Source organism: Canis lupus, chromosome 25 (assembly GCF_011100685.1).
Source record: "Canis lupus familiaris isolate Mischka breed German Shepherd chromosome 25, alternate assembly UU_Cfam_GSD_1.0, whole genome shotgun sequence".
Lineage (NCBI taxonomy): Eukaryota > Metazoa > Chordata > Mammalia > Carnivora > Canidae > Canis > Canis lupus.
The window spans coordinates 12,894,527-12,922,001 of NC_049246.1; the positions used below are offsets into that span (position 1 = coordinate 12,894,527).

General features: G+C 38.4%; 1 protein-coding gene across 9 annotated transcripts in view; it reads right to left on the reverse strand.

Moving 5' to 3' along the window:
* The window catches only part of WASF3 (WASP family member 3), a 133,200-nt gene that overhangs the window by 20,767 nt on the left and 84,958 nt on the right, over window positions 1–27,475 (reverse strand). For all 9 annotated transcript variants that reach the window (XM_038573412.1, XM_038573418.1, XM_038573414.1 and 6 more), the window contains 2 exons: window positions 21,986–22,128; window positions 1,477–1,611 (listed from right to left, as the gene is read on the reverse strand). In XM_038573412.1, the coding sequence (XP_038429340.1) occupies window positions 1,477–1,611; window positions 21,986–22,118 (268 nt within the window). In that variant the 5' untranslated portion in view covers window positions 22,119–22,128. The remainder of the gene's footprint in view (window positions 1–1,476; window positions 1,612–21,985; window positions 22,129–27,475) is intronic.

Here is a 27,475-nt window from a genome sequence, read left to right on the forward strand (position 1 = left end):
CACTTGACCAATGAAGCCAAGAGTTAGTTGGGTGTTAAGCGACCCTTCCAAGATCACCCAGCAAAAAAATGAAGACCCAGAATAAAACAGATTTCCTAAGTTGGTCAAATGTTTCTTCTACTATAAAATCCATGCCAAAGAGTATCATCAGGTAAATCTTGACTGGAAAAAGGATTTTAAGGATATGAGATACACTGTGAAATCTTATTAACTTTAATGTACAGATTAACATTTTCCAGCTCAAGGTCTATCACTGGTATGCCAATTGCAAGATTCCACAACAAAACTGAAGGAAGATGAATAAATACAAAAAATCATTTGTGGTACCAATTTGAAAAATGAATGACTGGCTAAAGATGTTAAAATGCCTTATCTGAATAGACCAAATAGCTACCCACAGTTTTACTTTTTTTCAAATGACATCAATTTTAAAAATCAGATTAAAAAATGTTCATAATGGATATTAGAATTTCAATGCTCTACATTTTTATTATATTTCTAATTCATTAATTTAATATTGACCTTTGAAAAAGATCTGATCATGAGTAAACATTTTTTAAATGATGAGGGATGAATTCCCTAAAACACTACATTTAAAAAAACTAAAACTTCCATTTTTTCTTATTAATACTACTATGGTAAGTCTAGTAAAAAATCAGATACAAAGATCAGTTTAGTGCAACAAGAGAAATCTTTACTACCACTATATAAAGGTAAAAATAATGGTTAATCTGAAAATTTTTCTCAAATAAATATGAAATGCCATATCCTGTACTCTTTTTGGAGATTTTTTCCAGCCCAATCTCAGTTTTTCATTCAAAAGATACAGAAAATGAAATCTTTAAAAAGGAACTGCTGGATTTTAATTTTATTGAAACTGTCACAATTTCAGGGGTATGGCCTCAAAATGATTATCAGTTACCTACATGGTGCTTACCATATTAACTTTATTTTACAACCATGATGCCTAAAGGCCTTCAGTAAATGCTATTTGTTGAGATGTTAAGTCACCAGAATCACCATGATTATTTACTGGCATGGACCCCAACAAGAGCAGCAGGTGGACGCCTTCACTCAGTCATGCTGGGTATGTACCACCCTCCCTCATAGCTGGACCACGTTTTGGAGTGATTCTGTGATTTTTTTAGGCAAGAAAGTATCTTTGAAATAATTCCCAATGACTTCAACTAGGGTTTCTAAGACCAGGAACATTCAAAGAATCCTTTAAAACAAATACAATATGTGTCTATTTTTTAAAAAGCAAGTATGGGTAGCATGTATGAGGTAGATAAGACTTTTTAAATTACTAACTAAACCAATGTTGGGGGCTCCACCCCCCACCAATATTCTTCTAGAAAAGGACAACATGAAATATCAGCACACCACCCCAAGGAAAAAGCAGTGATTACACCGCAATTAATTACTACCGTCTTGTCAACATCACTTCTAGCTCATTGCTCTCATGCAATTACCTACCCTCTTCCACTGTTGAATCCAGCTGGGTAACTTTGACAGCAAGGCGATCAATTCTGTCTTGAAGAGAATTTGCTCTGATGTAGAAGTTGTTAGCCTCATTAAACAGCTCACCAAATATGTCTTCAGCATGTTTGCCTAAAGAAGAAAATGAATGGAGAAGGCCATCTGTTAAGAAGTGCTGAGGCAGCCTTCACACGTTCTCACCAATGCCGATTACTGTCAACACGTGGGATTTTGTGCAAATGACTATAAAAATAAAGTGTCACAGTCAAAGGCCTTTAGAACTTTTGAAAATGCAGTGTGGATAATAATAGATATCTGAAATTGACCTGAAGTTGTATAGTTTTAAAATACCCCAGAGAGTAAAGAATTTTCATTTAATTGCTACATAACCCATCCTGCGAGTTGTTTCCCATTAAACTTCTTTAAGAAAAAATTACTCTCATTTTGTATGCTCTATGTATAAATAGAATCTTGGGACCTTAACCTTCCTTTTACTTCCCAAGATAATTAAATAAATCATTTCCAAATTTAAGATTTTGCTTCATTCACAATCAGAAACATTAGCTATCTTACATTGTACCTAACACTCTCTAATGGCATGAAATTGTTCTAATCCACATTTTGAAATCTAAGTATATAGTGCTGACTCTGGCACTCTCTAAAAATCAATATTTTGTATTCTGAGTTAAATTTTTCAATATGGATTCTTGTGAGTGCCAGACATAACTACTCCCACTTTTCTAAAAATGTAGTAAAAAACATTTTTAAAAAGAGAGGAGTAAGGATCTGTGTGAATTTCCAAATCCTAACATCATTCCTTTATTCATTCAATAAACATTTAATAACTATCTATCCTGAGAGTACAAGGCACACCTTCATCTTATCTCCTCTGCCAGAGAGAACCACTTTTTAAAAAATAGACTTTACTCTTTAGGACAGTTTCCAGTTCACAGCATTAAAATTGAGCAGAGAGCACAGAAAGTTCCCATATACTCCTTGCTCCGCCACACAGAGCCTACCCCACTGTCAATATCACACACCAGAGGGATGCGTTTGTTATAACTGATAAACCTGCATCAACACGTCATTACACCCAAAGTTTTGCTTACATCTGGTTCACTCTTGATGTTATATATTCTATGGATTTGGACATACATATAAAGACATGTATCCCCCATTATAGTATCATACAAAATAGTTTCATTGACCTAAAAATCCTTTAGGTGGACCTAAAATGCTGCACCTATTCATCTTGCACACCCACCGCCCCCACCACCACTCAACTCCTGGCAACCGCTGATTTTTTTACTGTCTCCATAGTTTTTGCCTTTCCTAGAATGTCACACAGTAGAAACCATAATTAATTACAATTAATTATATTCACTTAGTAATAAGCACTTCAGGTTCCTTGATGTTTTTTCATGGCAAGACAGCTTGTTTCTTTTTAGCGCTGAATACCGTCCCACTGTCTGGATGTACCAAAATTTAATGATTCATCTACTGAAGGACATCTTTGCTGCTTCCAGTGTTTGACTGGTGTTGTGATGAATAAACACCTGTGTGCAGGTTTCTATGTGGACATGAGTTTTCAACTCATCTGGGTAAATACCAAGGAGCAAGACTGCCAGATTGTTTGATAAGAGTATGTTTATTTTTACAAGAAACAGACAAACTGTCTTCCAAAGTGGCTACACTGTTTTGCATTCCCACCAGCAACATATGAGAGTTCCTGTTGCTCTACACGCTCATCACCACTTGGGTGTTATTGGTTTTCTGGATTTTAGCCATTCTAAAAGGTATGAAGTGGTTATCTCATTTTAATTTGCATTTCCCTGATGACAGATGATGTTAAATATCTTTTCATATGCTCTGTGCTGCCATCTGTACACCTTCTTTGGTGAGATGTCTGTTGAAGTCTTTTGCCCATTTTTAAATCAGGTTGTTAATGTTTTTAGTAATGAATTTTAAGAGGTCTTGGTATATTATGGATAACAGCCTTTTATCAGATCATGTCTTCTGTAAATGTCTTCTCCCAGTCTGTGGTCTGTCTTACTCTATTGACAGTATCTTTCACAGAGCCCAAGTTTTTCATTTTAATGAAGTCCAGCCTATCAATTGTTTCTTTCATTGAAGTGCCTTTCTTTGGTGTTTTTTTTTTTTTAATTTTTTATTTATTTATGATAGTCACAGAGAGAGAGAGAGAGGCAGAGACACAGGCAGAGGGAGAAGCAGGCTCCATGCACTGGGAGCCCGACGTGGGATTCGATCCCGGGTCTCCAGGATCACGCCCTGGGCCAAAGGCAGGCGCCAAACCGCTGCGCCACCCAGGGATCCCCTTTCTTTGGTGTTGTATCTAAAAAGCCATCATCGGGCAGCCCCGGTGGCACAGCAGTTTGGCGCTGCCTGCGGCCTGGGGTGTGATCCTGGGGACCCGGAATCGAGTCCCACATCGGGCTTCCTGCATGGAGCCTGCTTCTCCCTCCGCCTGTGTCTCTGCCTCTCTCTTCGCTCTCTCTGAATGGATGAATAAATAAATCTTAAAAAAAAAAATAAAAAAATAAAAAAAATAAAAAGCCATCATCATTTCCAAGGTCATCTAGATTTTCTATGCTACCTTCCAGGAGTTTTATCATTTTACATTTGGGTCTATGTTCCATTTTGAGTTAATTTTTGTGAAGGGTGTAAGGTCTATGTGTAAACCTACCTCTTATTTGCATTTCTACCAACTTATCACTTAAATTCAAAGAGAACCTAAATTTTGTGGATAGAAGATTTAAAGTAAGAATCACCATGATGCTTTCCAGTGCTTTACAATTTATACAGTGCTCTGATTCCCACTTTCCAAACTGTTTGCTCTAACTCACAACATGGCAAACTCTGAGAGTGAGAATGATGCCTATCTGTTTAGTGCTGCAGCCCAGCCCTAGAACAATGTCTCCCGACAAATGCCTGTTCCATGAATGCACCAGCTCATAAGGTCAACAGCAAGTCTGTTTTCATTTTCCCAATGACTAACCTGACCATCAAAAGGTGATCTGTCCAAATCTCATGGCTAGTAAGTGGTGGAAAGAGATGAAACAAAACTCTAGCCTTCTAACTTCTAGCTCCTTGCTTTTATCATATACATCCCTAAACTTCCTTGTCTAAAAATCAGCAACTTCCATGAATCATTTCAGGTCATGAGCCATTTGGTAATTTCCTGTTTACTTAATGAAATGGACTAAAACATATGTGCTGCTTAAAAATGGTTACTCTCAGACACTGGATGAGCATTTCTTGGAATCTAAAATTTATAATCTCATGAATTCTCATGGTGTAACTGTCTTAACAAGAGGAACTTTCTCTTAAAAAATGAAAGCAGTAAAGAAGTCAATAAAAACATCTTTGTATCTAAAAAGTCATACCTCCTGACTTGAAGGAAGGGAGATCCCCAAGACTACTGATTTCAGCTGAGCAGTAAACTGTTTCTCTTAAAGTGTGGTACCTATTGCATGGTCCTCTGGAGTCCCTTAAAATCCTGCCAACTAGTTTCCCACAATATAGAAAGTGGTTCCAAAAAAGGCAAAGGAATAAAGTCTTCACACAAATGACATGTTTTAAAACTCTGTAACTAGATGTGGTATCCAGAATTAGTATTTGTTCACTATCTTATAAACTCTTTCCTGAGTGCTGGCCTGGCGTATCTAATTAGCTCATAAACATCCCCATGTTGATGTCCTAAAAGAATTTCAAATGCTGTACAAACACCAAAAGGAGTTTATTTTCATGTTAAATCAAACCTGCATCCCCACATGGAAAGGCCTTAAGCAACCCCAAATGAAGCCCAAGGCAGAAATGGAGTCATCTGTGGCTGTCACCTTCCACTACAGCTCACCAAACACCAAACCTCATCACTTGTCTTTCTCGAGCACCCCAGAGTTCAGACCCTCCCCGTTTCCTTCCTGTATTACATACATCAACAGCTTGGTTTTTTCTGCTTTCAGGTTCACCTCCCACCCTCAGATCTATTCATCACCCTGCTGCCAAATGATCCTCCTTAAAGAAAGATCCGACTGTCCTTCCTACTCAAATTGCTCACTGCTCTCCCATCATCTCAAGAAAAAATCTAGGCCTCTCGGCAGGGCACAGAAGGCCCTGTGCACCTCACTTCTGCCCTTCCTTTGTACTCCGGTTCGAATGAACTACTTGCAGTACCTGAACCCATTCCCCTTTTCCCACAGATCCTGCTACTGCTCTGCACTTTCAAAGCCCTGTCATGCTTTGCCACCTCACTCAGAATAAAAGCCAAAGGCCATGGGAGGTTTATAAAGTGGTTTAACTCCGTTACCCTACTGGCCTTATCAACTAGCACCCTCTCCCTTGTGTATTCCCCTCCAAGAACATGATCTCCTTGCTCTTTCTCAGACATGCCAATCATTCTCACTTCTTGTCATGCTTTGGGTTTCCTGTTCCTTCTCCCTGGATTATTTTGTCCCAGAGACTCATATGGTTTGGTCCTTCATGTCATCTAGATCTATACCCAAATGTAACCTCCCAAGTGACACACCTCTAGCAACCTTAGCTAAAACAGCAATCACTTCACCACACACGCACCCTTGTCCCCTCCCTACCATATTCTTCTTAGCACTTATCACCATCCTGTAATTGTACACTTGGACTTACTTGTCTCCTGCCTGTCTCCTTCCCCTAGAATGTATGATCCAAGAGGACAAGGACATCCAAGAGGACAAGGACTCTCCTTGGTTCTGCATACTCCCCAAGGTCTAAGGCTTATATAGTAGGTACTCAAAAAGATTTTGGAATAAATAAATAAAAATGCATTAACTTAAGATTAATCCTTCAGGATGCAGATGGGGTCTGTAAGATCAGATGCCTTTCTCTGTGTTCCCACAAATACCCTCAGTATACTTCAATAACAGGATTCGTCACATAACTTGAATGTTGTCTTTGAATAAGTTCTTTGAGGGTGTGAGCAATGTCTTTTATCTCTGCATTGCCTCTGCTTAGTGCTCAGTGAGTACCTCTGAAAAAAAAAAAAAAGAATGATCTCTACCAGTGTTTTCTTGTTAACAAGTACATAAGCAGCAAATGCTCCCTGCTCCAGTAAGTTTGGGGAAACCTGGGCTAAAAAGATTAAACATGCTTCTATGCCTTGGGGTATATCAAATCTTTAATATGCTAATGTGCAGTTGGAATCTGTAAGAGAAGCATCTAGCATGCCATGTTTTTAAACTGACAGGGCCTGGGAACACCTAATAACATCCTTTGGAACTACTGTTTAATGACACCCATTTAGGAAAATGTCCCTTCAACTGGATGATCTGCAGACAGAGTACCATGTTCCAAATAGTTTATATCCAAGACTATAAGTTATTTATTTTGAGTATCAGCCATGGTCAAAACATAACCAACTAATTTTTGTCTATTTGACCATTCACAGTTTAAGAGACATAGTCCAGTACGTACACACACACACACACACACACACACACACACAACCTCGCCAGCAAGAAAATCCTTTCCCTTTCCCTTCAGTTATGCAGAACTCTAATGAGTAGGGACAGCACAGATCACCAAGAATATGGGAGTATACACCATCACCCCTTGCAAAGATCCACGGCACAGGCCGTGGAGGCAAAGAGTGGCGCTCGGCCCCACTGCAGGACGGGCAGACCCCTGGTGCAGTCACACCAGCATTCTCAAAGCACAGCAGCGACTGTTGAGAACCACACTCTGCTAAATGCTGTACAAGTTGAAAAGGATAAATAATATGTGTCCTTTACCTTCAATGCTAAAAATTCACTCACCCTATTTGAAAAAAAAATGCATTTGATACTATATTTCTATAGAAAGTTCTCAATTTATAAAAACGAAGCAGAAATTAAGGACTCATACTTAACTTTTTGCCAGCTGTTCTAAGCTAACAAGTGATTAAAGAAAATGGAAGACACTATATTTTCCTGATGAACGAGAATAAAATGTTGCAAATTACAGTATTCAGTTTTGCAAATAGCAACTTATTTGAAAAGCTTAATTTTACTCACTCTTTCAATGGCAAGTCCATTAATAGCTAAACTAAAATAATTCTGAATTGAATGAAAGACCATGCTGAGGTAAGTGTAATTTATTCATTCTTTACTGACAAGGGATCCACTTATGGATTTATTAGTACCATTATCAACCCATATCCAAGCATGTCAGGTTGAGAAGTATGCCTCTAAACTGCCAAAGCATTCAAAATTGTGTCTGGGTTTTCTATTACATTTAAAAGCAAAGATTTACTGGAAACAATCACTGTGTCTGATAGGAGTCCTTTCTGTAGAACAAGAAACCAGTCATAACAAGGTCCTTCAGAAATTTTAATAAACACACCTAGCAACACATCTTGATTTGTGGAGATTTTGGCATTTCATTTTCTTTTTTTAAAGATTTTATTTATTTATTCATGAAAGATACACAGAGGCAGAGACACAGGCAGAGGGAGAAGCAGGCTCCATGCAGGGAGCCCCATGTGGGACTTGATCCTGGCACTCTGGGATCATGCCCTTAGCCGAAGGCGGATGCTCAACCACTGAGCTACCCAGGTGTCCCTTGGCATTTCATTTTCCACTAAAAGTAACAAGGCTCCTTGGGAAAATGACGGATTCTAGGGCTGAGTGTGGAAAAGTATAAGATGAGCCTAGTATACCTTTCTGTGCTTTTCTTAAAAAGTCCAGAAGGACTCAGAGAGTGGCAGAAATATGTCAAGACACAGGAGCCAGTCCAGAAGTGCTCCCATTGGCCAAATCTGAGAAAATGTAAGCATCAAAGTAAATAATAAAGACAACAGATTATAACCCACAGAACAAAATAACAATCCATGAGTTCATATGGACATAAATGAGTGAATGAATGACAAGGAGTGAAAGCACTTACAGCAGAATTCCAACTAATAAATGTAGAAAAAATCAGGGAACGACAAAAATCATCTTTCTGCAACCACCACAATAGTATTTGAGGCAAGAATCATCAATGGATGCTGACAGTAGTGGAGAGAAGTGGATGAAGATAGGCTATTACAAAGTCTCAATATGTTTCCCCATAAGATACTTAATTACGGAAGGAGACAAAACTGTAGTTACTGAAATCTACGGACAAAATGTTATGTGATTGAAAACAAGATGTGACTGAAGTCACCACAAACAGTTATGGGACAAGCACAGATTATGGGCTTTGTGAAGAAATGCACTGAGGAGGCTGTGACATCACTCTCATAATCCTGCCAATATCCTAAATCTAATCATGAGGAAACATCAGAAGGCTCAGACTGAGACATTCCAGAAAATAAATGGTCAGTTCCCTTTTAAAATGTCAAGTCATAAAGTCAAAGAAAAATTGAGGAACTCTTCCAGATTGAAGAAGAGAGTTAAGTATATATATGTATGTGTAAATATATAATATTTATATATATATTTATATGTGAATATATACTTATATACTTACTAAACACAAATTATGTAATATTAAAAATATAAAATATTAAATATATGTTAAATATTAAATATATATGAATGTGTGTATGGGAGAAAGGACAGCAGGAAGAAGAATCTCTGAGGAAAAGAAAGTGTGGTAAAACAACATACAAGTGAAAGTTTGAGACTTCTCTACTGTTTTTGACCTTTTTCTAAGTCAGAAATTATTTCAATTAAAAAAGTTAGAAAAGAAACTTTATTATAGTATTTGTAGTAAAGTCCAATTTCCAATGAATTCCATAAAATAGCAAGTTATAATCACTAGGCCCTGAGATTTTTTCCCCCTTTTTAAAGTTTTATATTTTTCTACTATGAAAGTAATCCACACTTATTATAAGAAATACAGAAAATACAGAAAGGTAAACAGTAGGGAAAATGGCTCAAAGTCCAATCCAAGACATCTACTGCTAACATTGATTTATTTCTTTTGTCTTTGTTGTGTTTGTAAGTGTAAGTCAAAAAAATATAATATACACCCTGATTCTTATTGAAATGTATTTGTGAGTATAAAAGTAATATATGCTTGTGGCAGAAAATCTGGAAAACTCAGAAAAATAAAAAGTAAGGAATGTCACCCACAGTTATCCATAGTAAATTTTTTGGTATACTTCTTTAACAATATTCTTTCTAGCATTTCATAAGAACGAAGACAAGAGAGGTTGATTATTAAGCATATTCAGTTTATTCAACAAATACTTAATAAGCATCCACTGTGTACCAGGCACCATCCTAGTTGCCTAAAGGAACACAGCAGTGAACACAGCAACAAAGCTTATGTTATATACAGACAATATATGAACAGATAATGTCACGTGATGCTGAGTGCTATGAAGAAAATAAAAGACTGTGAGGGAACAGAGAGTGGTAGGAAGAGGGTAGTACATAGGTAGTCACAAAAGGCCAGGGAACCATGTAGATATCTCAGGGAGGAATCTTCCAGGCAGAAGGCAGAAACCTGGTTGGTGTGGGAAGGCAGCCTCCAAGAGCTCAAAATGGCCAGAGCCCAGTGAATGGAGGGAAAAGTGGTGGAAGAGAGCAGACAAATACATTCCCTCCCTGTGGAGGTGACAAGCAGAGCAGGGAGACCAGACAGGAAGTTGCTGTTGAGCAGAGATGCCGTGGTGACTCAGACCAGAACAGTAGCAGCAGAGGTGCCAACAGGTGTACGAGTTGGGTACATATTTTGAAGAGAGCTGGTATTAGAGAAAGACATAAATAAGAACTGGAAGAGTAGAGTTCTCATTTGCTAACAGAGAAGAGGGGTGGGGAAGAGAAAGGAAAGAAAGAATTCAGTTTTAAACCTGTAGAGTGTGAGATGCCTATGAAAAATCCAAGTGCAGATATCTTGTAGGCAGCTATATACACAAGTTTAAAATCTAGGAGAGAGGTGAAACTGAAGACATACATTTGGAAGTCATCAGGTAAAGATGGTGCTTCAAGCCATGGGCCTGGATGAGATTGCCCAGTGAATGTACTTCAATGACCGAGCCTTGGGAGTACTCTCACATGCAGAGGTTGGGAGGATCACCAAAGACTAATAAAGAATAGCTTATGAATGAGGAGAAACACCAGAGGGTGCCAACCCAGAAGCCAGGTAAAGAAATGTCCAGACTTTCGACTCGCACTGGATTTGGCAATGAGGAAGTCACTGGTAATGTTGACAAGCACAATTTCAAGAGTGGATGGGACAAAAATCTAATGGGGACAAGAGAAAATGAAGAAAGTAAAGGCAGAGGAGGTATGGATGTTCTTTCGAGGTATCCTGCTGTGAAGGGGAGCAAGAAATGGGGAAACAGGTAGAGGATGGTCTGAGGTTTAAGTTGGGAGATTTCTCCATATATTAATGTTTGGTAGGCATGATGTACATGGGGGGAGGGGACGGGAGAAGGGTATGATACAGAAAAGAGAGAGAGTGAACACAGTTGTGGAGTGAGCATGAGGGTAGGGGGGCCAGTGTTTTTGACAGAAACATAAACAGTCACCATGTTAAAGGAGGGTGAACAGTACACATTGGTATAGGACACATCAGCAGACTGATCTGGCACAAGGGGGTATCTGGTTCTCCTCTGCTTTTATTTTCCCAATGAAATAAGAAGTAAGTCATCTGCTCAGAGGAGGAAATTTGAGGTGGAAAGAAAGATTTGAAATAGGTACTCTAAGGGTAGGAAAACTAATTAACAAAGGAATCACAGCAGGATTGCTGAGCAACATTGAGGGCTCACCTGAGGAATGTGCTCATGATTTTAAATCTCTCTTCTTTTCTCATATAAGCATTTAAAGGTACAAATTTCCCTCTATGCACTTCTTTAAGTAAATCCCACAAATACGGGGTTCATTATCACACATGTTAGAAATAGTTTTTAATTTCCTTTTTTGATTTCTTCTTTGACCAAGGATTATTTTAAAAGATATTGCTTCATTTTCCAATATGTGAGAATTATCTAAAAAGATTATTATAATTACTATCTCATTACCATCATACTCTTTATGATATGAATCTTTCAAACGTATTATTTTATGGCTAAGCATATGTTCATCTTGGTGAACATTCCCTGTGAACATTAAAGAATGTATATTCTATAATTGGGGAGTTTAGTGTTCTATAAAGGTCAAATAAATCAGACTGGTTAGTAGTGTTCAAACCACCCATATTCTTACATTTTTGTCTATTTGTTTTTATCACTCACTGAGCGGTTTTTGTTAAAATTTATGATTCTGTGATACCTATTTATCTATTTTGGTTCTATTTTTATTGCACGTTCTTTTAAATTAAAATTTTAAATTGTGAGTTCTTGACAAATGGACTCATCACTACAGAACATCCCTCTTTATCTCTGCTTTATAGTCTACTTTACTTGACACAAATATAGCCACATCAGCTTGCTTATGCTTTGCTTTATGTTTATGTGATATATATTTTACATTCTTTTCTTTAAATCTGTGTCCTCATCCCTAAAAATGCATGTATTTTGGTCTTGCTTTTTTATCTAACCTGATAAGCTCTGCCTTAAATTTTAAATGGGTATTCAAAATGTTTCCATTTAATGGAATTTTTGATAGGGCTGGGTTTAATTCTATCACCTGGGTATTAGTTTTCCATTTGTCCTTCCTGTTCTTTCGTTCCTTTCTTCTTCCTTTCCTGCCCTCTTCTGGGAAAATCAAATGATTATCTTAGGATTCCACTTTATCTCCTCCATGCATTATCCTAGAGGTTACTGGAAATTAAAATATGCATTCTTGGGCGTCCAGGTGGCTCAGTGGGTTAAGTGTCTGCCTTTGGCTCAGGTCGTGATCTCCAGGTTCTGGAATTGAGCCCAGTATCAGGCTCTCTGCTCAACAGGGAGCCTGCTTCTCTCTCCCAAATAAATAAATAAGATCTTTAAAAAAGTAAAATATGCATTCTTAACTCATCTTGATGTACTTTCAAATAATATAGTATTTCATAAAATTATGTAAAATACAATATCGTTCTATTTACCCCCTTCTACCCTTACAGGTCTTACTGTCATATAATTTAATTTCACATAGGGTATGAACTCTATAATACATTTTAAACAGTCAGCAGGCTTCTAAACAAATTAGATATAAATACATAATTTTTAATGAGCATTTATATTTACTCCCATATTTCCTTTTCGTTTATTATTTTTTTTAAGATTTTTAATTTATTTATTCAGGAGAGGCACAGAAAGAGAAGCAGAGACATAGGCAGAGGGAAAAGCAGGCTGCCGATGTGGAATTTGATCCCAGGACACCAGGATCATGCCCTGAGCCCAAGGCAGACACTCAACCACTGAGCTACCCAGGTGTCCTTATTTTGTTGATCTTTATTTCTTCTTGCAGATCTAGGCTACCATCTGATATCATTTTCCTTCAGCCTCAAGAGCTTTTCTAGCATTTTTTGGTAATGTAGATCTACTGAAGGCTTAATTCTATGAGATTTTGTCTAAATAAAATAAAAATATGTCTCTTTCATTTCCATTTCACTTCATTTCATTAGTATTTCATTTTAGGTCTTGTTTCTGATGAAAATCAATGGTCATTCTGAACAATGTGCCCGCCTTTTATGTTACTTTTTCCCTCCTGCTTAGAATTTTCTCTTTACCTTTGTTCTTTTAGTAATATTACTATGATGTGACTAAATGGGATTTTGTTTAATTTACACTTCTTGAAATTTGCTGAGCTTCTTGAACCGCTGGTTGATAACTTACCATCAATACTAAAAAATTCTCATTCGTTATTTCTTTTGCCTTATTCACGCTCTATCCTCTTCTCCTGGGACTCCAGTTACATATGTATTAGACCCTCTGATACTGTCCTACATTTTGGATGCTCTGGTTTTTTTTCTTTTTCTCATTTTCTCTTGCAAATTTGGTTGAATAATTTCTATTGGCTCATCTCTGAGCTACTTCTGCTTCTGTCCAGTCTGCATTTGGGCCACCAAGTGAATTCCTTTACTTCTGATACTGAGATTTTCAGTTCAATTTCTTTTTCTTCTCTTTAGTTTCCATTTCTCTGTAGAAATTCCCTATTTCTTCATGCTGTCATTCACCTTATTATTCTGTTCAATTTTTTTTTTTTTTTTTTTTTTAGTGCTTAGAATTTCAGTATCTCTGCTGACATGATCCATCTATTTTTGAACATTGCCTACTTTTTCCATCAGCGTCCTTGATGTATTCATCATAGCTATTTTAAATTCCTGGTCTGATAATTCCAACATCCCTATGACCTCTGACTTTGGTTCTGATGTTTATTCTGTCTCTTCAAACTGTTCTTCACCTTTTAATTTTTTTTGTTGGAAGCCACACATGCTGTACTAGATCAAAGGAATTGGGGTACATAGGTCTTTGGTGATGTATTGGGAAGGTGTGCGTTTGGGGGTTGGTGTTCTAGAATCCTATGACCTTCTTTTCCAGTTTTATTGAGGTATAACTGACAAAATTGTGTATATTTGAAGTGTACTACATGATTATATATATACACCACACACACTTTGTGAAATGATTGCCATAATTGGGTTATTATACCATCACCTCATATACTGTGTGTGTGTGTGTGTGTGTGTGTGTGTATGTGTGTGTGAGAGAGAGAGAGAACCCTTAAGATCTACTCTTTTAGCAAATTTCAAATGCACAATACAGTATTTTTAACCCTGGTCACCATGCATATCAGATTCCCAGAACTTACTCAACTTATAACTAAAGGCTTGTACCTTCTAACCAGCATCTTCTTGTTTCCCCTCCCCCACATCCCTCACCTGGTAACAACCAATCTACTTGTTTCTGAGTTCACCAACTTCTTCTTTTTTGTTTTTAAGATTCCACACATAAATGAGATCATACAGTACACAGTATTATCTGTATAGCTTATTTCACTTATCATAAAGTCCCCTAAATACATCCAGGTTGCAAAAGGCAGGCTTTCCGTCTTCCTCAAAGCTGAATAATATCCCAATGTATACACATATATTCCATATCTTCTTTAGCCCTTCATCTGTCTGTGGTAGTACTATAATCTGGTCTCAGTCCTTCAGTGAACCTAGGTCCCTGGGTCTCATCTCCATTGTCCTCAGATGAGAAAGGAAGGCAAGAAGAGGCTAGAGTAGGTATTTCCCTTCCCCTGGGTTGCTTAGGTTCTGGTAAAACCCAACTCCCTTAGGCTCCAGTGAAATAGTTTCTTTTGAGGGCAGGCATACTAAGAAAAACACAGAATGCTCTGGTTATATTTCAAAATGGTTACTCTCCCCCTCCCTCTGATGGAAGCAAAAGGGGATTTTTCTCTAATATTCACTGTGAGAACTCGGTAGGACTCGTGACAGTAAAACTCACAGAAGTGTGGGAACCCCACTAAGAGTAGACCCCCTAGAGCTTTTAACTCTCAAACTTGTTCTCATTGAAGCCCTAGTAATTCATCAGTCTCTCCAGATTTGGGGGCAGTGGTCTGAACTGTGACTTCAGTTCCCTGACAGATCTAAGAAAAACTGTTAGGTTTTCAATTTGTTCAGCTTTTTTCTTGCTGTGTGACCAGGAATGATTTTTAAGCTCTTTAAATGCCAGACTGGAAACTGGAAGTCCCTTCAATATATTTTCATAGCTATTTTAAAGTACTTATCTGCTAATCCAAAATTGGGGTCATCTGTGGGTCCTGCTTCTATCAACTCTTTATTTTCCCTCTTCATTATGAGTTACATTTTGGGGAGCCTGTGTGGCTCAGTTGGTTGAGCATCCAACTTCTTGATTTCGGCTCAGGTCATGATCTCAGGATCGTGAGATCAAGCCCCATGTCAGGCTTCGCAGTCAGTGGGGAATCTCCTTGAGAGTCTCTCCCTCTACCCCTCCCCCTGCTTGCTCACATGCGTGCTCTTTCTCTAAAAATAAATAAATCTTATAAAAATGATGAGTCATGCTCTTCCACACATCTTACAGTTTTATTTTTTCACTGGACAATGGATATAGAAGAGTAGAGAGTGAGGTAGATAATGTTTAGTCCTATAAAAGGGCATGCTTTACAGAAAAAATACTACTTTAGACTGCTAAAGAATTGTGTTCCTAATATGAGTGAGCAAACTTATAGAATAAATATTAAGAACCTTTAAAATCTTCCCTCAAAGTTTTTAGATGATCTACTTTAATAATAGTGTAAATCAAAATAATGAGAAGAACATCTATATATCATAACCCTATCTATTCATGAAATAGGAAGAACAGAGATGATAAACCAGAGGAGGACTGAACATTCAGATTTAGCTAACTCTCCAACCTGTGCTGTTATGAGTTAGTCTACATTTACATTCTGTTATATAGAGATCCATTTAGAAGGAGAAATGAAAAACAACCTCACTTATAACTACTTTCATCTCCTCAAGGAAGTATGTATTTCTAATATTCCAGGTCAAAAAATGTGTTGGGAAAGTGCCTGAATTCCCAATAATTCTGTCTTCTGGGGGAGGGGGCTCTTATACTTGCCTCCACCTTGCTGACACAACTCTTATCTTATAGTTTCCTAAGTGTATATTACTTACCTTCCTTCACTGGCTTTCTATTTTAGTCCACAAGAAATGCAAGTATTTATCTTAGCTTGAAGCTTTAAAATTTTTAAATTCTTGCTGTTTCTTCTAGTCAACTTCTGTGCAGATAAAGCAATACATTTTCTCTTAACATCTCCCTTTTAACCCTAGCCTTAAACTGCATGGAAATGCACTTGTGATCTATTTCCTGCACATATTGAATTTGAGTATCTATCCTTCCTCCCAAAAATCCCATTTGGCTAAAGCACCTCAGAAATTTATTCAGTACATGCCTTCAAAATATTTAGATTTCTATTCTGAGTAGAATTGCACTTGGTATAATCAATTAATATGATACCAAATTTTAGATCCAACAAGATAAAGCAAATGTGAACAAGCCCTTAGGTAGTATTTTCATGTTGATCTGGCATTTGGTTTGATATGAAACAGTATATATCACAAGGAGTATTAGTAAAAATATTAATCACTTATTAAAATCTTTGATAAGAAAACAGACCTCCTTTCTTATTCATGCAATTACCTAAAACCAGGAAATTAACAGGAAAATAGATTTTGTAATGATTTTTTTAAGATTTATTTATTTGAGAGACAGTGTGCATGCACAAGTGTGGGGAGAGAGGGAGAAAGAGAATCCTATAGGCTCCACACCCAGCACAGAGCCCAAGGTGGGACTCTATCTCATGACCCTGAGATCATGACCCAAGTTGAAATCAAGAGTCAGACACTTAACTGAATGAGCCACAAAGGAGCCCCAGTAATAATTTCTTAAAGGAAAGGCATATTTAAAATTAATAAAGTCTCAGGATTAAAAAAAAATACCAAAAATAACCAGAGATGTATGTACTGGCTTATACAAGAATATAAATTAATGTTCCCCACCTCCCAAACTAGGAAACAACTTCTATGTCTAACAGCAGGAAAACAGCTAAATAATTACATTATATCAATAAAATACTCTATAGCTATTAAAAATTGTATCTTAGAAGAATCAACAAAGATGCTTACTATATATTGAGTATAGGCTACAAAACCGTATGTATACTAAGATATCTTTTTTATAATGATGCATAACAAAGCATTACCAGTTATCCTCTCTGAGTAATGAAAATTTTATGATTTTTTTCCTTTGTGTTTTCCTGTGCTAAGTCTTCTGTATTATCTCATTAATACCACCTAATATAATAAAAAAACTCAGGGGTGGGGGAGGTGTACTAAAGGTCTGACCCCTTCCTTTGTGATATCTTGGGAGCCTTCTTAAGGCACAGGGGAGGGGGGGCGGGGAGTGAGGAAGATCACTGTTATCACAAGAACAAAGAGAAAAGTAGTAGTAAAAAACAAACAAACAAAAAAACACCCTGGAGGTATTATTAAAGAGGACTTATGTCCTTATCCTTGGCACAAATGTTCTATGTTCCCATGTCCTTTTTTTTTTTAAGGGTTTATTTATTTATTTTAGAGAGAGAGCATAAGTGGAGAGAGGGGCAGAAGGAAAGACTCTCAGGCAGACTCCCCATTGAGTGTAGAACCCAATGTGGGGCTCAACCTCAGGACACTTAGATTACAACTTGAGCTGAAACCAAGAGGCAGCCGCTTAACCAACTGGGCCACCCAGGCGCCCAACCACCATGTCCTTTTTTAAACAAATTATATTAAAATTACATTATAATATCAGTAGGAATTTGATGCAAGATACTGTAATTTTAACTGAGCAACTAGCTAATATGAACAAGAGCACTCAGATTATCAATCAAGGAAAATGATGAAAAAGCACTCCTGGGATGCCTGGGTGGCTCAGCAGTTGAGTGTCTGCTTTGGCCCAGGGTGTGATCCTGGAGTCCTGGGATGGAGTCCCACGTCAGGGTCCCTGCATGGGGCCTGCTTCTCTCTGTGTGTCTCTGCCTCTCTCTCTGTGTGTGTCTCTGTGAATGAATGAATGAATGAATGAATGAATGAATAAATAAATAAATAAATAAATCTTTAAAAAAAACTCATTATAACAATATTTCCTCACTGAAAAGATTTCAATTCTCTCTGAAAAGCCTGGTAAAAATATAATGTTGACAAAATTTCTTGTCCTTTAAATACATCATGTCTAATTTTGATATAATGGGAACATGGTACCTGGTAAAAACCTACAAATGTCCCAAAAGTTATGTGGAGTTATAGGGGCTTCAGAAGTCTATCTGGTATCTGGGACCACATTCTTTTCTCCATTATGCAAAGTCACATCTGCATGATGCTGATTTGCCCCTAGAGATGTGACAAGAATTCGAATGATCTGGTGAATCAGGGCCTCGACTGCTAAGTCTTCCTTTCTTGGAAAAGATCAAAGACATTCCTGTGGACTCCTGGTCTATTATTCCTCCTCCCTTGGACCTACTGGAGAACTAGTTACCCTGGACCATCGCAGTAGGTCTCCCAAGGCAAGTCTCTGCTGCTCAGGCTGATAATGATAGTCTAGGGTCAAGGCAAATCCCTCAGCTTCCTATGGGAGTCCGCCCACAATGGCATTTGAGGATGAAGCCCAGCCTCTCCCTGTACCACTCACAAGAAGTTCAGATAGTGTGCGTCACCCATGCCTAATCTGGGGGTTGGAGGTACTGGGAGGATGGTAATAGCACGTGTGAGGGTGGGCAGGGAAGTGGAGAAGATTAAGATGGTTCACTCTTATTTGGACCTACTGCATAATGGTTAGATACTCAAAGGAATAATTAAAAAAGATTGTTTTGACTTTATCTTGGAAATTAATACTCAGTAAAAAAGACTTTTTTTAGAAGACTTAATACGATACATGCATTTCTAAACCTTCACTTTAAAAACATCTGATGAATGATTACAAAACTAGAAAATAATGTTAAAGCATTTTTAAAATTCTTATTCTTCCTAACAATTTTAGCTCATAAAAAGATTAGATTAAAAATATCTCCTGTAATATATTTCAACTCAGTGGAAAGCCCCACAAAACCTAAAGATTCACCCAAAATGGAGCAGTCATTTATTACATGTGTGAGTGTTGTGGCATGTGGTAGGATGTTTCCTGTTCTATGACCATACTATTGTCAGTTATACCTGCTTTTTAAAATTCGAAGTAGGCACCAAATTGATTTGCTGTGCATTGTACCTAGAAGGGTACCAAGTGAATAATCACTCCTAAGTAAATCCCTGGTAACAAGAAATGTGCTATTTTACCACCAATAAGTAACTAAGTATATTAACTTCCTACAATTATATCCTTGGCATACATATCACTATCCCCTTTTGTAAGTCTCTTTGGGCTGCAAGCATGGATCACATAAAGATGGGCAAGAAAAGAGGTTTGCTCTGAGGATATCTGAGCACTGCTCCTCGAATGGGAGGGAAAGCCCTCCTGAACAGGTCTAGGGACCCGGGCTCCCTCCACCCTGCTGTACCCTGGGGTCTCTCTGGCTTCCTCTGCCTGAAATTCTAGCTTCAGCTTGCAGGGGCTATCACTTCTTCAGTCCTGGGTGACGTTTTTGGCAGCAGATGCCATAATAAACTAGCAAGCTCAACGTGTTTCTTAGTTCAAACTGCCTGCACCCACAGGACTGACCCAGCTCGTCTTTTCAAACCAGGTACATGGTATCCATTTCTTCAGATCCCATCTCTTAGGGCACACAATCATTATCTCTGGAGGGATGCCTAGCGTCTTGTTTTAAAGCTTCTCAAGTGATTCTAATAGAGACAGAGTCGAGACCCACTGGGGCAGCCTAGCTGAGGTTGACTGTCTCTGAGGCCAGAGCCCATCCCTGGTCCACTCATGAGGTGAGAGTGGATTAGGTGGACGCAATGAGACCAAGGGTGGGTGGTGCATTCATCTCCTAGTATTGCTTTTCCAGTTGCGTCAAATGACCATAAATTTAGTGGCTTAAAACAACACACATTAATTATCTCATAGTTTCAGAGAGCAGAAGTCTGAAATGTATTTCACTGAGCTAAATGAAGATTTTGGCAGAGCTGTGCTCCTCCTGGAGGCTCCAGAGGAGATCTATTTCTCTTGTCTTTTTCCACTTTCCAGAAATGGCCTGCATTCGTTGGCTTGTGGTCTCTTCTTCCATCTTCAAAGCCAGCAACAGTTGATTCTTTCTCATTTTACATCATTCTGACATGGGTCCTTCCATATCTTCTTCCCACATTTAAAGGAACCCTGGGGTTACACTGCATAACCCAGGCTAACCTCACCCTCTTAAGATTAGCTGATTTGTAACCTTCATTTCACCATCACGTCATATCCACAGGTTCCAAGGACTAAGATGTGGACATCTCTGGAGGAGCAGACTACATGGACCAGAACATAACTCACAGGCACCATAAACATGACCAACACAACACTATGCCGAGCATTATCACAGCATGAGGAATAGTTTGACTATTAAAACTTTAACCATTTACGTTAGTTTTCATCTCTGATACTCTATATCAATAGACATTTCAGGAAAAAAAAAATAGACATTTCATCCATAAAAATAAGAGACCAAAGCATTCTTATAAAAATATATGAATTCAAACAGAAACATTTTTACCCTTCAATAATATACAAGCTATTTTCCTATAATTATATCAATTTACACATTTTATCAACAACCTCTACCCAACATCAATTGTAATTAGTTTAGATTCCAAAAGGAATCTATTTTAAAACACATTTTAAGTATCTAAATTGCTTTTGCCTCAGCCATTGATTATATATTAAAAATATAACACAGTACAATTCCTTTAAAGAAAAAATACTTGCACAGTGTTTCTTAAAAATTTAAAGAAAAACACTTGAACACTTTTAACAAACATTGCCCTGTGCTTGAGGCTACTGGGATGCGAAATTATGGAGGTTTTTCTAGTCATTAACAGAGTTTCTGAAAAATTTAACTGTGAAAACCTGTCACCCAAAATGCAGTATAAACCATCTAAACCAAAAAGGAGTGGGACAAAGTGAGAAAACAAGATCATGATATAAAAAGTTAAAGGGAAAATATTCCAGCTTCAAAAAGCTTTGAAGGCAAATGTATTTTCATGCATAACTGAATCTTAAGAAATGAACTATTTCGGGGTGCCTGGGTGGCTCGGTCAGTAAAGCATCCAGCCCCTGATTTTTAAAAATTGACGCTACTTTAAATCCACACATTTGGTCTTATCTGTTCAGATCATGATCTCAGGATTGTGAGATCAAACCCCGGCTAGGCTCCACACCCAGCATGGAGTCTGCCTAAAATTCTCTCTCTCCTCTTCCTCTGCTCCTCCTTACTCACCCCCCTCTAAAAAAAGAAAAGAAATGAACTATTTCCTATTTTACACTAATGTTCAAAATTAAAATAATAGTCCTTTCTTCCTTATACTTCTATTTGCTTGGATTTATACAACCTGTGCAATATATACATAGTACTATATATATGTAATAATCAGCTTATCTATTGACCTCGATTTAGAAGTTAGTACCTGAATTTAGGTTAAAATCATCAAATCTCAATATTTTTTGGCTTTAATCTTTTATTCACTTGGAATATTATGTAATCAACAAATATTTGAGCATCTACTCTGTGTTAGGCATATTACAAGCATTAACAATTTTTCGATTTTTCACATTAAAAAATTAATCCTGTCCAAGCTTAACAAAATAATTTACATTTAAAAAAAAAACAATGACCTTATCCTCATTTAATAAGCTTTTAAAATTGACACTACTTTGAGTCCACACATTTGGTCTTATCAAATAATTTGTAAATTGGTCAATTCCAACTTTACATCTTCAGCATGTGAAGTTGGTATCATGACACCAGTGATATATTTCACACTGGGAAAATTGGATGAGTAGGAACAGGCTCTTTCCTTCAGAGTTGTGGTCTCTTCTTCAGACAAAATGAACTACTGAATTGAAATCAATTTGCTAATGGTAAAGCTAATAACATGCCATTGGTAATCAGAAGAAAGGTGTTCTAGAAATGAGATGACTTACTTAGACTGCTTAGCTGGCGTATGATAGCAGCAAGAGTACTATTGGTTACACATTCAAGTTCACTGGTAATCCCTTCAGGCAGGGCTCCCCGGCACAAGTGCCGGGGTTCGATGTTCCTCTTCACTAAAGGCATGGCTCACGATCTGAAAATTAAAGACATTTTTTTAAAAAAAAGCTCATACGCTCATTTTAACAAATTTAGAGTTTTAATTCCCTTGAAAATTGATTCCTTCCTAGGAATTTTCATTACCCTTTCTATGTGAATCAGCTAAATACACAACAGATGTTCAACTTCTTACATAAATTTTATCGATTTCAAAGATATATAGACAGTACAACCTACTTTTAAAAAAAGATAACATAAGCAAGATTTCCAGTAAAGTATAAACGACTGAATACATGCATTATTACCTTCCTTTCCTCTCTACTAAAATGAAAAGAGATAGAAAAGGCAAAAGCTCAGAAGAACTACGGGCAGGAAAGGGCACAACAGCCCCAAACTGGACAGAACCTAAACAGATTAAGACACAGAAAAGGCCACTTTTCTGTGTCTTAAGTGACACACCTGAACCACAGAATCTTGTCCACCCTCCCCAACACAAGCTCCATGTAACAAGGGTTAGGTGGGGAAGAAGGGGGCGGAGGATAGGGAGGATGAACCCCAGGGGGGATAAGCTAATGAACCATATGTACTGTAAGGATCTACAAGGAGGAATATGAAAACAGGAGGGCTGGCTTTTTAAAAATCCATTCAAATTCCTTCTCCCATCCTGGGCTGCCCCCACCTCACTGCACTCAGCTGTTCTACATTTTGGTGAATTCAGAATTTGGACTTGAGACACAAAGTGTGGCTAAAGGTTAGGGTAGGAAATGCACTGAAGCCAAGAGTATTAAATCAAAGTCTACACTGAATGTAAGACAGAGATGCTCCCCACACCCTCATTTCCTAGCTCACTTCTCCACTTGGCTCCCAGAGCACTGGCAGCCTGGTTTTCACTTCCCACCCAAAGAGACCGGGATATTCTTCCTAGAATGTTGGAAAAGAAAAGATCTACAAAACTGGGACACTGGGCGAGGGTTTCTCCCTATGGAAAATGCCAAAAAGGTCACCCTACAGTTACACCTGCCAATAATCTCACCCCACACAATTTCTAATCAGCTTTTAATGCCTTAGAGGTAAATAAGAATGGAAGTGAAAGCTTGCCAAACACTTCAGGAGAGACTTCCCTGACGTCCTGGCAATTCCCTTCACTTCTCTCCTCAAAAAGTACATCATAAATTAATGTAAAATCTCAACTTTTTTTTGTTGTTGTTGTTTTGTTTAAGGAAGCATACAGAATTTCAAACCTACTGTTTGTATAACTAATCTACTGCTCACACAACAGCAGAAAATCCAGTGACTGGGATATACTGTCATTTTGACAAGATTATCATATTCCCCAACTTGTAAGAACAGAAACAGAAAAGCCTAGGATGTTGGTTAGCAGCCCTAACCAACCCTGAAATGCCAGCCCTGAAATGCCAATCTGGAATTGTTATGTGAGACAAATAATAGCCTATTTGCTTAAACCACTGTAGTTGGGCTTTCTGTTACTTGGAGTAAAACTTATTTCCAACTGGTACAATAACTGAATGGTACACTGAACCTGGAATGTGGTAAGCATGTAATAAATCTTTGCCTTTCTTCCCCCATTCCTTAAAATCTTTGCTCATCTAATAAATACTTACCCAGCACCTACCATCTACCTGGCAGTATGGGAGGTGACAAGGACCCAAAGGGGAGTGAAAGCAGACAAGGTTCCTCCCCAAGTAGAGCTATATTCTATGAGGAAGTGAGACTTTGATCCAAACACATGGATTAATGAACTTAAAATGAGAAAACCACTTATTGGAGGCAGGGTGCTACACTGTCTGCAGAGTCATGGGCAGCCACCCATGGATGTGGGACATGACTGCTGACCTGAATGAAACCTAAAGGGTTAATAAGGATCCTGTGGTAATGTGGAGAATGAAGCAAACAAAGGCAAAGTGGGAAAATTTCTGTTCAATTAACTAATGTTTGACTACTTTCGTCTTATGTCCATGAAGGTGGTAGTTCAATATACTGACTGTAGCTTCAGATTCAAATACTACTTCATCCATTGACTTAGGTGCATTGCCCATAGCATGCCCTTCACCTCTCTGTGCCTCTGTTTTTCCCGTGTAAAATGGGGATACTAGCAGTACCTACCTTAGAGAATGAGAATCTAATAAATTATTACATACATAAATCATTTCAAACAGCCTGGCATATAGTAACCATCAAAAAAATGTGACTTACCATATTAACTTTACAATATCTTACATGTCGTTATAATGCTAATTATTATTCCTATTAAAATAAAGAAGGAACAGTTTACAAGCTGATAATAAGGCCGGACCACAGAAAATAGACAACAGTATTTGCATAAACGTGTGAAAGAAAAAGTACACGCTGCTCAAGGAAAGAGTGCTAAAATATGAAAATTCTAGATCTCCACGTCTCAAGGCAAAACTATAAGATTTACTGTGAGTTGTCATTACTTTCTGGAAGAATCCATTAGAACAAAAGATGGTAACTGATCAAAATAGCATGAAGTATAACACCAGAAGTCATCATAAAGAAAAAGAGTATCATTGATAAACTTAATAAAAAGCATAGAATGTGGGGGGAAAATACTGATAAATCAACAGGGGCTCACACCATGAAATCTACAAGAAAATTAAGCAACAAAAACCATGATTTCCATAAAGAAGCACACAGAGAAATGAGGGGAGGGATATGGTCAAAAAAAAACTTCTGGAGACGATGCAAAGAAGCTTATGAACTGGATGTTCTACAAGAATCTGAAGTCACAGGCAGTCTGCCTGTAATGCTAGCTTCTTGTAAAACTGGTCCAAGCCTGAACTAGCTTTCAAATAATTCCTCAAAAGAAGGATTTACAAGAATTTGGGGTAAATATAAGATTTAGGAGCTGAATGCTATGCATATAACATTCCCCTCTTTCACATAATTTTGTATTTATTCAGGATAAATGTCACTCTTTTCCCATATTTTTAGGCCTCGGATATGCCCAGAAAACTTGCCAGTACAGCACTTCCCTAGCTCACCGCCCACACTTTTTTTGGACTTAAAATTATTCAAATCCATACAAATTTAATTATACACATATCACACAGAGGCCCCACCACATGTCTCAAACCTGCTGCAGCATACCTTCCTCCTCCTTTCCCTGGACTTGGTAGGTCCCCAATATCAGATATGCCTGTCAATCATTAAGGAACCTTGTGGGAGCTAGCACAGATTGTTTGCCATACAGGGAATCTCAAAAATGCACACAGGACTTTCCTGACATCCCCAGTTAGAAGTGCTCACACCCTGCTCTGATACCCGACTCACCCTTGCTTCAGTTTCATTTTTAAGACATCTCCCTCTTGTGTTATATAGTGAACTGTTGACTTAACATGGTACTAGGAGGCTCTGGGGGTACCTGACAGCTCCACTGAAAGTGCTGACCTAGAGGCTTCATTAAGATGCTATTAGGACGCAAGAGAAAAAGCTTAGCTCTATTTAAGCTCTATACAGGTGTATGAAGCATGTCTTTCATACCTGTATTCTACGCTTTGACACCCTGGAGTCAGATGGAAGTCCCTGAACTAGTTCCCAGAATTAGCCAATTCCTAGAGCTGGGGAACTCACCCACAAGCTCACCTACCAACCTGGAGCCCACTAATTCCTCTCTACTCTCACACCCCACACCACTGTCCACCTGCCATTATCACCCCAGTGCCAGGGACCAGGGAACTAGGGACAACATTATACCCTAAAGCCTGCTATAATTATTCAGCCAATCCCAAACCTGTTTATCCTGCCTCACCCATCCCTTCCCACAGAAACCGCAATAAAGGCTCTTGTCCCCAGTTCCCTCTCTTGCTCCCTCATCCTCCAGATACCCCCCACACCTGGTGCTTCCCTAGGTGGCCCCCTCATGATGCAGCATACACTCATCTTGGGATCTGTAACATTTATCTTTACACTGGCAGCCATCGCCTGATCTATTGGCCTCATTACATTTCACCTTTTCTATTAATGTACCATATTTTAAAATAATAGGGAAGTCTAAGGATTTTCACAAGGCATCCTGGCAGCTGTTCATCCATGTCCCCACTTACCATTCCAAGCGACCTGCCAGGGTCTATGTGCCTGGTACCAGGGGCTTTCTTCCAGGATGGACTATACATTTTCTAAATTCAGGGACTGAGACTACAAGTTCTGGGCTTTCCACACAGACTTTTACGGTTCCCCAACACTGCCTGAGCACTGAAAAACCGTCTGCCAGTCGCACACCCACATGCGTAGACAGACACATCTCTATTTGGCCTTCTCCTTGGGCAACTCATCTGCAGTTGTTCCAGCTTTTCAGCTCTAATTAATCCGAGCCTTCATTTCTCACGATCGTTATGCATCTATTTGGCACTCCCACACTTGTCTAAACACAAATGACAACAGAGAGAGGCCATGCTACTCTCTTTCCAATTTTAGAAAAATTGTTTCATAGCTCCTTTTTAAAGTTCTAATTACCTAGCAATGATTTTTATGGCTTTCCAATCCAATGCAAAGTACTCTAACACATGTATTTTCCCCCAGATGGCCTTTAGTTTATCTGACACTAATACAGTTTTGAATAAATTGAACAGCAGGGTAGAGGTAAAGGAGAAAACCCTGGGTCAGTCATTACTCTTGAAAATGCTTTGTAATGACAAAAACAGACATGTAATGAACTAATCCAATTAGTCACCAACAAATGACTTAAGTATGTCTCTCAACTCCTTCACTGGGAGAACTATGACCCATCCAGATCATCCTTCAAAGTTACTCTGCATGCTAAGAAAAAAATCAAAGATTACTAATCAAACGTTTAAGGATTAGAGGTTACATAAGGTATTACTATTAAACCTGTAGTTTGTCCAACTTTTCTGGGAAATGTTTCAATTTAGAGAAAGACAACCTGGTTCACATAACCCTGAACTAGATTCCAGATGCGGCTGAAACCAGGCCAGAGCCCTTCCCTGGGAATTCGGAAATGGGACCCCTCTACCGCGCTCAGCAGCTGCTCTCCTGAACAGCAGAGATGGCTAACTCCTCCACCCCAGGAAACGGAGATCAGCAAGGCTAGTCAGCAGCAAGAGATTAGAATGAAGTAACAAACTAACTGCCAAAGACAAGAGACGGACAAGGACACCCCAGGGCTTTGCCCAACCTCCCTTAGGCGGCAAAGCCAAAGACCAGAGGCATTTCTACCCAGCCCCCTCCCCAACTTCACTGGGGGTCAGACTTGCATCACAGTTTGATGGCTCTCCCAGCCTTTTCTCATTTCATCTATTTCCGGCCACACAGGCCACCCCCCCTAGCCAAATCCTCACAGGTGTGATCCCTTCTTGAGGGCTGTCTCTTGAGGACCTAGACAAATA